The sequence below is a fragment of the Meriones unguiculatus genome, chromosome 6 (genome assembly GCF_030254825.1).
Source record: "Meriones unguiculatus strain TT.TT164.6M chromosome 6, Bangor_MerUng_6.1, whole genome shotgun sequence".
Lineage (NCBI taxonomy): Eukaryota > Metazoa > Chordata > Mammalia > Rodentia > Muridae > Meriones > Meriones unguiculatus.
In genome coordinates, this window is record NC_083354.1 from 110,281,446 (window position 1) to 110,299,178 (window position 17,733).

The 17,733-nt window shown below is 43.2% G+C and overlaps 1 protein-coding gene across 4 annotated transcripts in view; it reads right to left on the bottom strand.

Moving 5' to 3' along the window:
* Window positions 1–8,781: 8,781 nt before the first annotated feature.
* The window catches only part of Xkr9 (XK related 9), a 34,700-nt gene continuing 25,748 nt past the window's right edge, over window positions 8,782–17,733 (bottom strand). For all 4 annotated transcript variants that reach the window (XM_021663463.2, XM_060385835.1, XM_060385836.1 and 1 more), the window contains one exon: window positions 8,782–15,377. In XM_021663463.2, the coding sequence (XP_021519138.1) occupies window positions 14,749–15,377 (629 nt within the window). In that variant the 3' untranslated portion in view covers window positions 8,782–14,748. The remainder of the gene's footprint in view (window positions 15,378–17,733) is intronic.

A 17,733-nucleotide genomic window follows, 5' to 3' on the forward strand; every position in this document is an offset into this window, starting at 1 on the left:
TACTGCCAACAGGCTGCAAGCATGATGGTCATACCTGGCGGTGGCAGGCAAGGAGGTGTGCAGTGGCTGGAGCTTGCTTGGTTCCTGTCCTCAGACTCACTGCCCAGCCGAAAAGATCAGCCTGACTCTGGGCAACGACGGGAAAATCTTCATCGATAGTGCAGTGTTTACAGTGCTTCAGAAACTAGAAACCTGGAACCAGATCAATGACTCATTGCAATAAGTATTTGCATGCAAAGCTGTTTGGGCAAAAACATACTGTGACACAGCAGTTTGCAATGCCACTGTGATGAATAAATGTGGGATGAAGAGATGGGAAAGACGGCGGAATGAAGAGAAGTGGACCTAGAGATTTGACAGTGGTGGTGGCAACAGCGATGGGTGTGGGAGCTTGGAGGTGGTGGCTGCGATGGCTCGCTGTTGCCAGGTAGGGCAGGCAGGGTGCTGTGCAGCATCCTGGAGCTTGCGTTGGCTCTGCTCCCTTAACCTGCTGCCCAGCCACAGGGCCACCCTGCCTCTGAGCAACAAGATATGCAAGATGAAGAGGGCTTCATTTTCTGGATTAAGCCTGAAAAGACCCCCTCCCCCCATGGTCTGTCCTGAAGTTGCTGGGGTTGGCGGGGAGGGGGCAGGATGGTGTTCATGGTCCATACAGCCACTGGAAACTGTATGGAAGTCCATGATCTGTGGTGTTGCAGGCTGTTGTGGGCAAGGAAGTTTCGTTTACAGTGGTGCCATGTACAGTGGTACATTCTCTAATTAAGAATGCACAGCAGTGAATTCTTCTGTGACATCCCCCCCCTCCAAAAACAGAGACAGTCCAGACAGGAAGCCATCGAAGAGAGTCTTTAAAAACTGTGATAAAGATTCTGAAGAGTAGCCCTTTACAGCTGATGGCTTCGGGCAGAGGACATGAGGGAAGACTCAATTATCTTTTCTTTCTCTCTCTCTCTCTCTCTCTCTCTCTTTAATTTTAATTTTAATTTTTATATTAATTACAGTTTTTTCGCTTTGTATCCCAGCTGTAGCCCCCTCCATTATTCCCTCCCAATCCTACCCTCCCTCCCTCATCTCCTCCCATGCCCCTCCCCAAGTCCACTGATAGAGGAGGTCCTCCTCCCATTCCCTATGACCCTAGCCTATCAGGTCTCATCAGGACTGGCTGCATTGTCTTCCTCTGTGGCCTGGCAAGGCTGCTCCCCCTACAGGAGGAAGTAATCAAAGAGCCAGCCACTGAGTATTTGTCAGAGACAGTCCCTGTTCCCCTTACTAGGAAACCCACATGAAAACTAAGCTGCCATGGGCTACATCTGTGCAGGGATTCTGGGTTATCTCCATGCATGGTCCTTGTTGGAGTATCAGTCTCAGAAAATACCCCTGTGCCCAGATTTCTTGGTTCTGTTCTTGTGGAACTCCTGTTCCCTCCAGGTCTTTCTATCTCCCCCTTCTTTCATAAGATTCCCTGCACTCTGCCCAAAGCTTGGCTATTAGTCTTAGCCTCTGCTTTGATACCCTGCAGGGTAGAGCCTTTCAGAGGCCCTCTGTAGTAGGCTACTGTCCTGTGTTCCTGTTTTCTTCCTCTTCTGATGTCCATCCCATTTACCTTTCTGGGTGAAAATTGATCATCTTACCCAGGGTCCTCCTTGTTTAGCTTCTTAAGGTACACAGATTTTAGTATATTTGTCCTATATTATATGTCTAATAGCCAGAACCTGGAAATAACCCAGATACCCCTGAACTGAGGAATGGATACAGAAATTGTGGTACATTTACATAATGGAATACTACTCAGCAACTGAAAACAAGGAAATCATGAAATTTCTGGGCAAATGGTGGGATCTAGAATAGATTATCCTGAATGAGGTATCCCAAAAGCAGAAAGACACATATGGTATATACTCACTTATAAGTGAATATTAGACTCGGTTATCTTTAAGAGGCTAGCCACTGGGGGGTTGACCACGTTCCCGTGAGCATATGGAAAACCCAACTTGAACTTGTTATATTATTTTCTTTCTTTCCTTCTTTATTCCTTCCTTTTTGTCTTCCTTTCTTTCTTTCTTTCTTTTGGGAGGGTGCAAGAGTGGGAGCATGGGGTTGGGAGAAACCAAAAATAAGTATGTTAGGGTACATTGTATGAAATTCCTAAATAATCAAACAGCCAGCCACTGAGTTCAGGTCAGATACAGTCCCTGTTCCCCCTACTAGGGAATCCACTTGGACACTGAGTTGCCATGGGCTACGTCTAAGCCATGGTTCTAGATTATATCCAAACATGGTCCTTGGCTGGAGAATCAGTCTCAGAAAAGACCCCTGTGCCAAGATATATTTGGTCCTTGTGGAGCTCCTGTCCTCTCCAGGTCTTACTAACTCCTCCTTCTTTCATATGATTCCCTGAACTCTGCCGAAGGTTTGGTTATGAGTCTCAGCATCTGCTTTGATACACTGCTAGGTAGAGTCTTTCAGAGGCCCTCTGTGGTGAGCTCCTGTCCTGTTTCTTGCTTTCTCCTACTTCCAATGTCCATCCCATTTGTCTTTCTAAGTGAGGATTGTTCATCTTACCCTGAGTCCTCTTTCTTGAGAAACATGGTTTTTTAATGCTGTGTTTGATTCAATAAAAAAAAAAAAAAAAAAAAATCCTTTAAAATTTCAGGAGAAGAAGAGGAAGGGGAAAGGGAGGAGGAGGAATAGGAGGAGGAGGAGAAAGGGATTCTGGCTTCACAGACCCCTCCCCACTTCAAAGCTGCAAGAGAGATCAGTGGCTGCCCGACATGTAGGTTCTGTTGAAATAAAGTGCATAGTGTAAAACTTCCCACAATTCTACCAAGAACAATAAAGCCAAAATGTCTCCTTTGTTCAGGAATTGTTCCTGAAAGCCTGCCTCCCATCCTGCCCCACGACATCCATGGTGACTCTCTCCTTTACTCCTCTACTTAAAGGCTTACTTTATAGTGCTTTCATAATGTCTGTAATGTTTTCCACTCAAAGCCTGATCACGCCTCCCATGGACACAGGGTTTACTTTCCTAATAAAGCTCATTTTTGAGTGGGCGATTTCAAGTCAGCTTCCTCCCCGAACCTGCTGCTCTCATTTCTAACACAACTGACCCAGCAACACTAGTGAAAAGCCTTCTCAAAGCAAGCAGCGGGGGAAGCTCTAAAAACATGGCTTTACATGCAAGCAGCAAATGAAGAGAATCCACCTCCAAAATGTACAAGACGTCACTGAGAGCAAAGAGCACTCCCATATGTCCACCTTCGTGTCACCAGACCATAGTCAGAGCCAAGAAAACCTACAGGGCTCCCTCTTCCCTATACTGCATTACTAATCTATATTGCATTATCTACCCACAGGAAACCACGATATACACACAACTCCAGAAAACATAGGGATCGCTTGTCAAAGTAGCCCAAGGTCCATTATCAGAAGAAAAATGTCTAAGTAGCCATCTCTTCTAGGTAACGTGTCTAGCTGTGATAAAACACCAACCAAAAGCAATTTATACTTCCAAGCAACAGTCTGCCACTAAGGGAAGCCAGAGCAGGAGGAGCCCAGAGACGGGACCTAAACAAGAGCAGAAGCAGCCTGCTGCTCACTCCTGCTGGCTAGCTCAGCCACAGCGGGCTGGGCTTCCCACATCCATTAGTAATCAAGAAAATGCCCACACAGACATGCTCACACGCCAATCCAATGGAAGCAGTTCATCAGTTGAGATTCCGTTTTCTCACATGTGTCTAGGCTTGTTGTCAAGTTGACAAAAACTAGCTATGACGCCATTGTAATGGGACTCCCAGACCTTAGCACACAACTCTATGGTAGAAGTGCCATTCGGGCTGTGTGAGTCTCAGCATCTGCTTTGATACCCTGATGCGTACTCTTTCAGAGGCCTTCTGTGGTAGGCTCCTGTCCTGTTCCCTCTTTTCTCCTTCTTCCTAAGTCTGTCCCATTTGCCTTTCTGAGTGAAGACTGATCATCTTACCCAGGGTCCTCCTTCTTGCTTAGTTTCTTTAGGTGTACAGATTTTAGTATGTTTATCCTATATGTCTAATATTCAGTTATAAGTGAGTATATACCCTGTGTGTCTTTCTGCTTCTGGGATATCTGACTCAGGATGATCTTCTTTAGTTCCCACCCTTTTCCTGCAAACTTCATGATTTCCTTGTTTTTAATTGCTGAGTAATATTCCATTGTGTAAATGTACCACAATTTCTGTATCCGTTCCTCAATTGAGGGACTTTTGGGTTGTTCCCAGGTTCTGGCTATTATGAATAAAGCTGCTACAAACATGGTTGAGCAAATGCCCTTGTTTTATACTTAAGCATATTTTGGATAAATGCCTAGGAGCAGTATAGCTGGATCTTGAGGTAGCACTGTTCTTAATTGTCTGAGAAAGAGCTAGGTTAATTTCCAAAGTGATTGTACAAGTTCACATTCCCACCAGCAATGGAGTAAGGTTCCTCTTTCTCCACATCCTCTCCAGCATGTGTTGTCACTTGAGTTTTTGACCCAGGAAGGTAGTAAAGCACATGCTGAGACCCATAGCCAAACTTTGGGCAGAGTGCAGAGAATCTTATGAAAGGAGGGGGAGATAGAAAGAGCTGGAGGGAACAGGAGCTCCACAGGGAGAGCAACAGAACCAAAAAATCTGGGCACAGGAGTCTATTCTGAGACTGATACTCCAACCAATGACCATTCATGGAGATAACCTAGAACCCCTACACAGGTGTAGCCCAAGGCAGCTCAGTGTCTAAGAGGGTTCCCTTGTAATGGGAACAAGGGCTGTCTCTGACATGAACTGATCGGCCTGCTCTTTGATCACCTCTCTGTGGGGGTTGGGCAGCCTTACCAGGCCACAGAGGAAAACAATGCAGACAATTCTTGTGAGGACCAACAAAATGATGATATGCACAGAAGATTTTATAGAAAGAGGTTTGTTGGATGGAGATAAAGAGAGAGAGAGAAGGAGAGAGACATGATGGGGGAAGGGAGGGGGCGCCCTGACAGAGAAAGGGGAAAGGGCAAGAGGGTAAGAGGACAAGAGACTAGAGAGCAAGAGAGCAACAAAGTGACAGGTTGAACCTTGTAAGGAAAAGCTTAACCACGCCTGCCAGGTGTGGTGGCTACCTGGCAGGTGACAGATGGTGACATCATAGGTTGCTAGGCAACCCAGAAACAGAATACTTAAATACTAACACTTGGTGTTCTCGCAAGGTGGGTCAACTTGCCTGGCCCTGACAGCTTACTGTGTGCGAACCAGCAATGAAAGATGTCCAACCAGGGCAGCAATAAACAGCATCCCAGAAGCGACTGGCCACGGGAATCTCTGGCTGAGGCAGGCATCACGGCAGAGGGGCACACCAGGAAGTTAGTCATCAAAAAGAGAAGAAAGGCCTGAGAGCTCCCCTCCCAGAAAGAGCGAGAGAGAACCATGAATCCGGGCCTGTGGTCACACAGAGGTACCCCGATAAGTCTGGGAAGCTAGTGTGCACAAGTGGTGGGTGGGAGCTGGAAATGGTAATGGGGGTGATATTTGCAAGAACTGACACACAGTGCTGTTTTCTCAGCGTATTACACATTATGAAATAAAGGTAATTATACACACACACACACACACACATATATGGAACATGAAAGTGGGAGGGGCTAGATGAGAACAGAAGGAAGGAAGATTAACAGAACCGGAAGGAGGGCCTGACAGAGTAAGGGGGAAATATGATTGTAAACACTGTGTATGCACATAAATTAATCTCAGTGAAACCCAGTGTTATATACAACCAATACACTCTAACGAAAAGTTTAAGTTCTGCAATACAATGAGGAGTAATTGCTCGTGAAGTCACTAATTAATAAGGGCGTTGTATTAGTTACTTGTTTCATTGCTGCAACAAAACTCATGACAAAAAAAAAGGAAGGATTTATCTTGACTTATACCTCCCAAGAATATAGTCCGTCCTGACGTGGGAGGCTGGATGGCAGGACCAGGAGGCAGGTGGCCACCTGCACCCACAGTCAGGAAGCAGGAATCAATGAGGAGTGATCCTCAGTTTGCTTTCTCTCTGGTGGTCTGTCCAGCAGTTAGAGTGGGTCTTCCCGCCTCAGTCAATCTAGGGTAGAGAAGTGCCCACAAATATGTCTCCCAGAGGACACTAGATCTTGTAAGTTGTCTCCCAAGGCCTCAGCACAAACTCTGCCCTACACTACAACTGGGAGTGAGCAATAATAAAATAAATTGATGTGTGGTTTTCATAGTCTCACGGCTTGTGGTAGTGAAAAGTTAGCAGAAAAAAAAAATTCAGGAAAGGCAGTGCATCCAATTTGTCTGTGCGCTTCTGTCGCCCTCTAGTGGCTTACTTTGAAAGTGGTCCTTAACAGCTCTTCCTTTAGAACTCAGCCGCGGTTCGCTAGCATCTACGGCACTTCAGACACCAAAGTTCAAGCCTCACACTGGTCTCTGGTGGCGACACCACCAGTCTATTTGAGTGACTGTCCAGGCAATTCTGATACAAGGCAAAGCTTGGAAGGCATTGTTCGAAGAGGGATGCATTTGTATTTACATGCAACGTGAAAAATTTAGGCATGTTCGGAAGTCCTTTCGTAAGACTGTTGTTCATTACTCTCTATTCGAGTTTTGTTAAAACTTGTATTACATTTAGTGTGTGTGTCTATGTGTGTGTGTGCATGCATGCATGTGTGCTGTAAACATGCGTGCATGTGTTGCATATGCGTGTGCATGCGTGCGAGAGAGAGTGAAAGAGTGTGTGTGTGTGTGTGTGTGTGTGTGTGTGTGTGTGTTGGGAGGGTGCACATGAGCCCCACAGCATGTATGGAGGTAGGAAGATGACTTTCAGGCTTTGGCTCTCTCCCTCCACCATGTGTGTCCCGGAGATGAAGCATCAGGCTTAGGGGCAGGTATTTCCAACTGCACAAGCCACCTCATCAGCCTCTACTTTCCAAAGCCTTTTAAGAAAATGCTTAAAAACTGACTACTTTGAAATCTTAAAATAAGCTTAAAGTCTTATAGGCCATAAGCAAACATATACAGAAAATGGGATAAACAGATTTTCAAAATTTTATTAGATATGAAAATTCATTCGATATTAAAAATTCATCTTCAGAGTGGGCAAACTAGGCAAAAACATCCGGCGAGGATCTCGCTGCTTAACTCTGTGGCTACCTGTATTGCTCATACTACCAGCGACACCACTCAGCTCTGTCTTACACCAAGGTTGAAAATCACTTGGGCAAAAATGTGTTCAATTATATCATGAGCAAACAAACAATTTGATAATTTCAAAAGCAGGCTTCTCACAGTAGTCTTAACCTAGGATCAGATCAACATCACATGCCCCCATAAGAAATAACTATACTTGGGGTGAAAAATCTGAGATTCCCAGCAAGGTTCCCTGTACTCCATGAAACTGTTGTTACCAGGACCTCGCCCAGCCCTCTCCTCAGTTTTGGTTTGGTTTGGTTTGGTTTGGTTTGGTTTGGTTTGGTTTGGTTTGGTTTGGTGTGTGTGTGATCTCCATGGAAAGAGTTCAGGACAAACAGAAGAGAGTAGACAATACAGAAAGCAATTACCTCTGAGTAAAATGAGGCACCCTCAAGGACGAAACCCAGCAAAGGACAAGGGGACCATTGCATGGGCAACATGCGGAAGGGGTGAGAGTGGATGATGGTTAGAGAGATCATTGTGCCAACTGACATTTTTAGGTAAGTTTATACTGTTTCTTGGAGTTTCTACAACAGATATCTTCCAGAAGGTGATTTGCCTGTTCAGCTGCTTTTAAGTCTCATTTTGGTTTGATTCTTTAAGGATGGAGGACAATTGCATGTCTTTCTTTATGGAAAGGCTCCAGATAGATGGTACTCTTTTTTTTTATTACACTTTATTCATTTTTGTATCCCCCCATAAGCCCCTCCCTCTTCCCCTCCTGATCCCACCCTCCCTCCCCTTTCTTCACGCATGCCCCTCCCCAAGTCCACTGAGAGGGGAGGTCCTCCTCTCCTTCCTTCTGATCTTAGTCTATCAGATCTCATCAGGAGTGGCTGCATTGTCATCTTCTGTGGCCTGGTAAGGCTGCTCCCCCCCCCCAGGGGGAGGTGATCAAAAAGCAGGCCAATCAGAAACTAATAAAGAGAGAGGACCCTGACTAAAATGCTCAATCCCCATCCCGAAAGGCAAAGAGGAAGGACATCAGAAGAGGAAAACAGGAAACAAGCTAGGAACCTGCCACAGAGGGCCTCTGAAACGCTCTGCCCTGCAGACTATCAAAGCAGACGCTGAGACTTATGACCAACTGTTGGGCAGTGTGCGTGGAATCTTATGTAAGAAGTGGGAAATAGTAAGATCTGAAGAGGACAGGAACTCCACAAGGAGAGCAACAGAATGAGAAAATTTGAACACAGGGGTCTTCCCAGAGACTCATACCCCAACCAAGTACCATGCATGGAGATAACCTAGAACCCCTGCACAGATGTAGCCCATGGCAGTTCAGTGTCCAAGTGGGTTACATAGCAATGGGAAGAGGAACTATCTCTGACATAGGTAGTACTCTTATGATCTTTTGGGCAGTCTAGAATGTTGTGTTTCATCTAGGGCCAGGAATCCAGCTCAGACTTCGGTTCTGGGCTTCACAAGCTGTTGACTGTGAGGGAAGACTCCATCCTAAAGGCTCTAGATCTGCCCTTGCCTGACTAAGAGGTTTTCCGGTTTTCTCTGTCACCAAGTCTTTATGAAGGTTAAATATGTTGATATAAGAGAATCAATAGTGAACTAAGAGCGGTTTCAATGAGATGTTTAATGAAGGTGATATTTTAAGATTGGCAAACATTACAGAAAATACTGAAAATGTTAAAGTAAATAAATACACAATATGGTTACTGTACAATTGTCATAAATAACCACTATGAATTGTACAGGAAATACCTCAAAGCACGCCAAAGCGAAACAAAACAAACAACAGGAAGAGGCTGACTTTCATAATAAGGAACACATGGAGACCCCAGATAGAGCGGGGGTGATGGTTCAGTTGTAAAAGCACCTGCTGCTGAAGCATGAGGACCTAAGTGTGGATTTCTGGAGCCTGTGTAAAAGCGGAAATGAAGGCACACCCTTGTAAATGAAGCTGGTAGGGCTGCTGAGGCAGGCAGATCCAGAAAGCTCAGTACCACACGGACTGGCAGAGTTAATAAGCTCCAAGTTCAACAAGAGACACTAGCACGTGGTCAAGAAAAGAGGTCCAAAAGAGACCTTTGGCCTGGGTCTCTAGCTGGTTCTGAATTGTGAAGGAGTACTCCAAGCAGCCCGGGTAAGGATAAACATTACTCAATGTTCAAAGTTTAAAGTTCAAGTAAGATGCCTGTCAAAAGAAAAGTAAAATACTGTAGGAACAAACAGAATCAGGACAGCCTGGTATTTGGGGCAACCAAGATGGCTCAGTAGGTAAAGACGCTTGCCGCCAAGCCTGACTGCCTAGGTTCAATCCCCTGGACCCACCTGATAAAAAGAGAGAACCTCCCCCTACAGGTTACTCTCTGATCACACACACACACACACACACACACACAACAAATAAATACAATCAAGATTGATGAAATGAAAAAGAGGGCCTGAAAGAGATTCATGAAGCCAAGATACAATTCAAAATCAGTATTTATACAAGGAAACATAAAAATGTGTCCCATTCACAAGAAAAGATACAACGAATGGAGACCAATCCCAGAATGACCTGGATATCGGAATTTTTAACACTGGAAAGCAGCTGTTACAATCACAATCAAGGATGTAAATGGAAATATGGTTATGGTAAATAAAATTATATGAAACCTTTGCATTCAGAAACCATAAAAATCCTAGAACATAATAATGTAATATATGAAATTTTAATTAATGGAAAAAAAACTTAACAAAAAATTTAAGGAAGAAAAAATTAATAAGTGGTAGACAATCCTAATCTGAAGAACAAGGAAATAAATTGGAAAAAACAAGTTTCAGAGATGGGTAGGATATTAAAAACAAGGCTAGCATAGCCGTGAACAGAGTCAGTTCAAGAGGGGAGAACAGGGAAGGTAGGATGCGAAAAATAACCAGATGCTCCCTCACCTAGTGGAAACCAAAAATGTACATTTTCTAGAAACTTGAAGAAACACGAGCTGCAATAAAAATAAGAAACCACACTTATTAACACAGAGGTCCGACAAGTGCAGACCAAAGCACATTCATTGATGCAGTGGTCAGAATAGTGCAGGACAAAACTACTAGTAAAAAAAAATCTCAAACTCTACCAGGAAATAACAACACATTACACAGAGTGAAACAATGATTTGAATGATCACCAGTTTCTTATCAGAAAGCATGGAGGCCAGAGAGGAGTGTTATTACTCAAGCATAAAGTAAACACCTAAAGGTAGAAAATATCCTACGATCCAGAATTCTATATCTGGAAAAAATTTAAAAGGAAAGAAAGAAAAGAAAATCAGTTTTCGATTTAATGGTAAACATGTTAGAATCCTGTGTTGCAGGTAAACTACAGCTCCTTCAAAAGTAAATTTTCTAGGAAATTTTAACAGAAATTTCTAGTAAATTTAAAAAAAAATCTCGTAAATTTTCATAAAGTCAAAGTTCTCGAAAGGGAGATTGCTCAGTTGATAACACTCTTATCTGAAGAGCATGGAGACACAAGTTCAGATCCCTAGAATCAATGTTCAGAGGCACACATCTATAATCCTGGCATCCCCATCATGGGATGGGAGAGAGAGAGACAGCAGAGGAATCTCCGCACTCTCACGCCAACCATCCTGGTACACACAGCACAGAACAAGGTGGAAGGCAAGGTCCACCTGAAGGCGCACTCCGATTTCTGCATGTGCACTGTGGCTCACGCACATCTGTAATCACGTACATGAACACACTCAAAGAGAGAGAGCATTTTAAAAATAGATCTTCTACACTGCTCTTCAACTTTTAAAGGCCCAGGGATCATTTCACTGCACGTTACAAAGTCTACATAACTATATAACTATGGCCGTCTCTGTTGTTATTTATTTTGATTACTAGGGAATGAAAAATTGCCAATATTTCAGTAAACATTCTAAAATACAGGCTGTTGGCCTTTGTCAATGCTTCAGCATGTGCCCTTTTCAAGCACCAGACTCTATCCACAGCTGCTCGGCATCCCCAACAGTACCTAACAATAAGCCCGGCACACAGTTAGTGTATAATGTTGTCAAACAGCTTTGATTCTTGTGATCTGTTTAATCTTGTAGTTTTGCCCTTCTCAAGAGTTATTCAACAGTTGTTTTTTGTTTGTTTGTTTGTTTACTGTTATAAGACTAAGTAAGCTGTGTCCCTTTTTTCTATTGGTAACAGAAAATGGATTTTTAAGGATTCATCCATTAAGGCTCAAAGAGAAGAATGAAGAACCGAAGCCAAGGCAGTTTAATGGGGAAAGCTTTGGTGTTTCCAGAAACTCAGCTTCATGTAAGCATCCTCTTAATTACTCCTAGAACCAAAATGTACTTCTCACTAAAACAGTGCTCAAAACTGCCTAAACAGGACTTGGTCACTTCCAATAGCTTGTCAATTTTAAATCAGCTTGTGGAGTTGGTGGTGGTTGTTGAATTAAAATTCTTTATTTTGTATACAAGCAAACCTCTGTAGAAGGTAGGCCAGTAGCCAATAAACATGTAAAAAGATGTACAGAATCTGAACACATAGAAATTGGATATTAACTATAGAGATATCCCCTCATATCCACTGGGTGGCTCAGACAGACAGACAGGAAGACAGAGATAGAGGGCACAGGGAGAGACAGAGACAGAAAGACAGACACAGAAAGACACAGGGGGCTCAGAGAGACATACAGAGAGGGCACAGAGAGATGGCCCAGTCCGCAAGCGCTTCCCAACAAACATGAGGACCAGAGTTGGGATCCTCAGAACCCCTGTAAAGTCCCAAAAAACATTAAGGCCTCCTCAGTCTCAGGCCTCAGGAGACATGAACAGGGGGGTTGTCCAGACAAGCTGTCTAGCTAGACTGATTCAGCTGAACTCTGGGTTCAGGGAGATCAAGGCTTCATGAACAGTGATCAAGAAAGACACTTGCTGTTGACCTCTGAACTTCATATGCTTGTACACACACGAATGCACAACACACCCATGCACTCAACACACATGTCAATTCATGTCAATTCATGCACACACACAAATAAAAGAGAGAGAAAAAAGTCAGAAAAATAACAGATTTTGTGAAGACATATCTGAACCTTTTTGAACTGAATATTCAAAAATGGTTTGAACTGAAATATTTTGAGAGGCAGCATTGGGCACTGCAGAGTCTTTAGAAGATGAGGCCACACTGGCAGAGGTTGGTCATGAGCAGTGACCCTTCCAGGATTATTTCTCTATCTTGTTTCCCTTCCTGATCTACCCTGTGAGAAGTCAGGGCCTCGACGCAGCTACTCCACCAATGCAGCTACTCCACCAATGCAGCTACTCCACAGATGTAGCTAGTCCACCAATGCAGCTACTCCACCAATGCAGCTACTCCACCAATGCAGCTACTCCACCGATGCAGCTACTCCACAGATGTAGCTAGTCCGCCAATGCAGCTACTCCACCATGCCTTCCGTACCGTGAGGCTCTGAGAATCCCTCAGAAGCCATGAGCCACAACAAATCTTTCCACCCTTCAGTTGTGTCCATCGGGTGCACAACAACACAGAGACAACTAATACAGAGCCGTGGCACCTACAGCAGGACCACAAAATGAGACTTCTGTCATGAGAAACAACTTGACGGCCCCTTAAGGGGATTTTTTAAAAGCACACACAGTTCCTGTATGATCCAGCAACCCCACTTCTGAGTACATGGACCCGAAAAGATAAAAGCAGGGTCCCAAAGAAGTCGTCCCAAACCCATGTGCATTACTGTATTATTCACAACAGTTGAGAAGTAAAAGCAACTCAAATGTCCATCGATAGATGAGTACAGAAAATGTGGCTCATACATACAGTGGAATATCATGTAGACATGAAAAAAAAACCTATCACATACTCCAACATGAATAAGCCTCGGAGACATCATGCAACATAAAATGAACTGTTGCCAGGATCAGGGGGCAGAGCAGCTATTCAATGCATACACAGTCTAAGCTTTGGGGGTGAAAGGGCTGTAGGAATTCATGGCAAACACTGAGCATAGTTCACACCGGTGGACTAGACTTAATATGATTAAGACATTTTGTTACATGTCTTCACAAGTTTTTTTAAATATAGAAATGTGAATAAAACCTGAGTTTAAAACTACTAAGCATAAATATAACTAGGGCCAAGTCTATCAAGAAGATGTGGTGCTTGCTCCACAAGAGAGATTTCATAAGCCTGTGGTTAGGGCAGGTCACAGGCCCTGAGGAAGCTATAATCAGTGCCTTGCTCAGTGGTTGTGATGTGCCCATTAAATTGCCTTCTAAACACCCATGTTGACCGTTTGGCGCTGCCATCTGCTTTGCACAGAGGACCTTCTTTGTTGTAGTGCTCACTGACTGCAGAGACAGATGAGTGGTCAAAGTACTGAGAATAAATGACTGCTGAGTGACCAGCTGTAACAGGACATCCGTGTCCCCCCTCCAAGGCTCAGGGACCAGCCTGAAAGAAGGGTCTGAAAGAATGTAAGGACTGGAGAGGTGGGACAGTGGAGTGATGGGGCATGTTGACTTTAGGAATGACATGGCTGCTGTGTTCTCACACTCACAGCAGCTGGGCTACCCGCAGGAAACAGCCCACCAACCCTGTCACGGAGGGAGGAGAGACTGGAGGGGCACACCCCTCACTAAAGACTTAGTCAGTTAACGGTTGGTGAGAAGAGAGAGGCATAAGGAGCCAAGGCTCACACAAACAATCACATTGAAACTCACTGGGTCATGAAAATTAAAAACCAAGACACAAAAGTAGGGAAGGGGTAGTTGGGAAGGGGTGGTTCAGCAGGACTAGAAGGGGAACAAGAAGGAGTGCTGGGGTGAACATGACTAAGGTACATTATGTCATGTTCCAAAATGCTATAATGACAGCCATTGTTATGTATATTTACCATACACTGATAAAAATGTGTCCATAGAGCTATACAATCAGTAAACAATGAATTTTCAGTCTTCTCAATCTTCTGCTTTGTGTTTCTCAGTTGGGAAGTTCGTGGAAAAAGCACAGAGTTCCACCTACATAACTTGCTTTTATTTTGTTCCTTCATCCCCTTCCCTTCCACTCACCCTGTTCGAAGCTCAGGAGCTACTGAAGAAAGTAGGTGGGGAAAAGTAAGACTCACTACTCTTTCCCCTCCTCCTGCAGCAGTCCACAGTAGGTACAGTGGTCCTAAGAACAATGAGGGGAAAGCTGGAGAGGAGCTCAGGATGGGCCTCATGGAAACTGCACAGTTTACTCCATTTGAGGAACGGAACGGCAACTCTATCACAGAAAGCAAGTATCTCAATACTCAAGGCTTTCGGAACCACTGAGACGGTCGAGGATACAATTCAATAGCGAAATACTTAAGCAGCATGCACTAGGCTCTAGGCTTTTAATCTTCAGCAACACAAAGAAGAAATAATATTGAATAAAATATTACTATCCTCTCATTCACCATGTGCTAGAACTCATTTCAAGACAGAGGTGACAGAAATAAGGAACATATAACAGACATCTTCTTTACTAGGAAATGAAACAAAAAAAGAAAACGTTTCTCATATATTCATAACTTAGTCCATTAGAAAGTATCTTATTCTACAGTCTCTCTGGGGTGCCTTTCCATCAGTTTCATCATGTTGTGTTTCTGCATTTCTGTTCGGGTGAAAAACTGCATAGTAAACACTAAGAAAAATAATCCCAAGGAAAAGAGTGAGAACTATGGCGGCTGTGATAGGGATAAAATAGTCCAAGTTAAAAATAGAGAGAGGGTAAGTCCAGAACACAGCCAAGATTCCCGCGGTGCCCAGCACCCTTACAGTGTAATAGGAAGACATGGGACACCTGGTGTTCTGTCCCTTGATGTTAAAAAACGTAAACACGAGGATGAATCCAACCACGAGCCTATATAAGCATTCCATGCTTACAGAATTGCAAAACTGCGTTTGCTTGATAACTGCCCATATCAGTCCCATGAGCCAAATGAATAGCAACAAAAACAAAGCACTCTTCACGTCTATGAACAGCAGAAGTACGACAGTCAGCATCCACGACAACAAGGTGAACAATTTGTAAAAGAGATAGGTGAGTCTGGGGCAGAGTCCGCTGAGGCGGTTCTTATCGGGCAATGATTTTCTTAAAGCTATTTGAAAATCCACAGTTGACCAAGAAATAGCACAGCAGGAAACCATGATGACTGCATCTAAGAACAAAAAAAAAAAAAAAAACATTGGTTTAGGAATGGTAACAATATTATTGGTAATAGTAATGGTATATTAGCAAGTACCATGCATACTTTAGTAGCATAGACATACACCAGCACACCAGGTTATTTACCTAGTTCTTTGAGGGTAGATGTTAATATCCTCATATTGCACTAGGGGAGCTGAGGTTTTGGAGAAGTATTTTACTTGACTCTTACCATGTAACAAGAAAGTGAGATTTGAAACTAAAACCGTCTGAAAGTTGGTATGCTAATCAACACCATCATACTGCTTTAGAATTACCTTAAATAGATTCCATGAGCAACACTTTCAGTAAACACTTATAATTATAAGTCTATGCTATCTACACTATTTGGCTTTGACCTTGTACACATATCTAATTCACTGAGAGATAGCTTAATGGGGTATGAGGCAGTTAAACAGAAAGTTTAACATAAGTGCATGTCATTAACAAAATCATTTCTCATAACCTACAGATCCTTAGTCACCTGAACTAATACACTCTGAAATTCTCAGAGTTCTGTAGGTTTGATATCATTGCCTATTTTTGTCCCAGCAAAGAAGTTCATTACTATTCTGGAAATACAAGTCATTACTACATCACTGTCAAAGCAGAGGATGGTTTAAAAGGTGAAACATATAGACGAGAAAGTCAGAATGAAATAGTCACAGAGAATATGAGTCACACTGAGTAAGCAGCATCCAGACCTACACATGCACAGCCCGATTTCCAATGATATATGTTGATGAAAATGAGCTTTATAAAATGCCTTTCTCCTCTCTTGATTGGAACACTACGGATCTGGACTTAACTTTTTTTCTTGTCTTTAATTAAAATATCACTTTCTCCTAAGTTGTCCAGTGATTTTCTTTTTAATTTTTTTTTAAAAATTTTTTGTCTGTGGTGTTTCGCCTGAATGCTCCTGGTGCCCATGGAGGCTGGAAAAGAGCATTGGCTTTCCTGGACCTAGAGCTACAGCTAACTGGGAGCCATCACACAGCTTCTGGAGCCTGAACCTGGCCGCTGGGCAAGAACAGAGAGTGCTCTTAAGGGCTGACCCATGCTTCCAGCCCGAGCAATGTGTTTTCACACTAGGGAGATCGAATTGGTTTTTGTTTCATTTTGTGAAACAGAGTCTCCCTCGACTCTCACGGTGTAGCTCAGAGAAGTTTTCAATTCACATTAACCTGCCTGCCTCAGGCTCCGGAATGCTAGCCTGACAAATGTGTACCATCATGCCAAGCTTTATTCTCCACCAAATAAACACATAAGCATAGTTTTAAGAGTTCTACAAGGCTTAAAAAACAACCAGCAGTCACTTTCTCTAGCTTCCCTGGCCACTGAGCTGTAACCCCCAGAAGACATCCTTGTGAGCTCAGCAAACTGACCCTCTGACACGCACTCTAATACACTCAGCGCTCAGGAGGCAGAGGCAGGCAGATCTCTGAGTTCGAGGCCAGCCTGACCTACAGAGCCAGCTCCAGGACAGCGAAAGCTACACAGAGAAACTCTGTCGTGAAACAAACAACAACAACAAAATACACATATTGGAAATCTAGTTTTTAGTTTTCTCCAAGGGAGTCTCACTGGGGAAACAAGGCATCCTTCAGCATAGTCTGCATGCCCAATAATAGATGGTGGATGGCCAACAAAAAAATAATAATGAACTCAGGGGTATCTTTGGAGGTCCTTGTCTTACAATGTCATGTCAGGATTTTTTCTTTCTTTTTTTATTTTTAACATTTATTTTATTTATTTGTTTGTTTGTTACCCTGTAGGTCCTTTTCACAAATATTATGCCTTCTGTTTTTGTCTTCCTGTGGTATCACTGACTGTGCAAACTAGTGGGCTTCTGTGTCTAGATCTGCTCCTTGTCCCCTCTCTTGGGCTCTTTTACTTCTGTATGTTTATTTTGTCCTATTCCAATTTGTTTGTGTTTTTATATTGTTATGTTTTAGGGTGTTAGAATCCCTTAGATGCCCGTTTGTTTTCCAAGGAGAAACAGAAAAGGAATAGAACTGATTTGGTGGTAGGGTAAGGGGGAGCTAAAGGGTGGAAAACCTGGAAAAAGTAAAAGGAGGGGAAAATGTGTTCAGATATATTGTTTTGTTTTTTTTTTTTAAAATCAACTGAAAAAAAAACAAGAAAAATAAGGACAAAATCATAACATAGACATCCAAAAGTTAACTTGTCACATCATTTAATAGTCAGGTATTTTTAAGCAGCCTAAATTAATATAAATAATAGAGCAGCTAGTGAATTGTGGTTTGTCTGTCATTTTCAGCATGCTGTACATGATGAGAAGAATGAGGGAACCCTCCCCGTGCTGATTT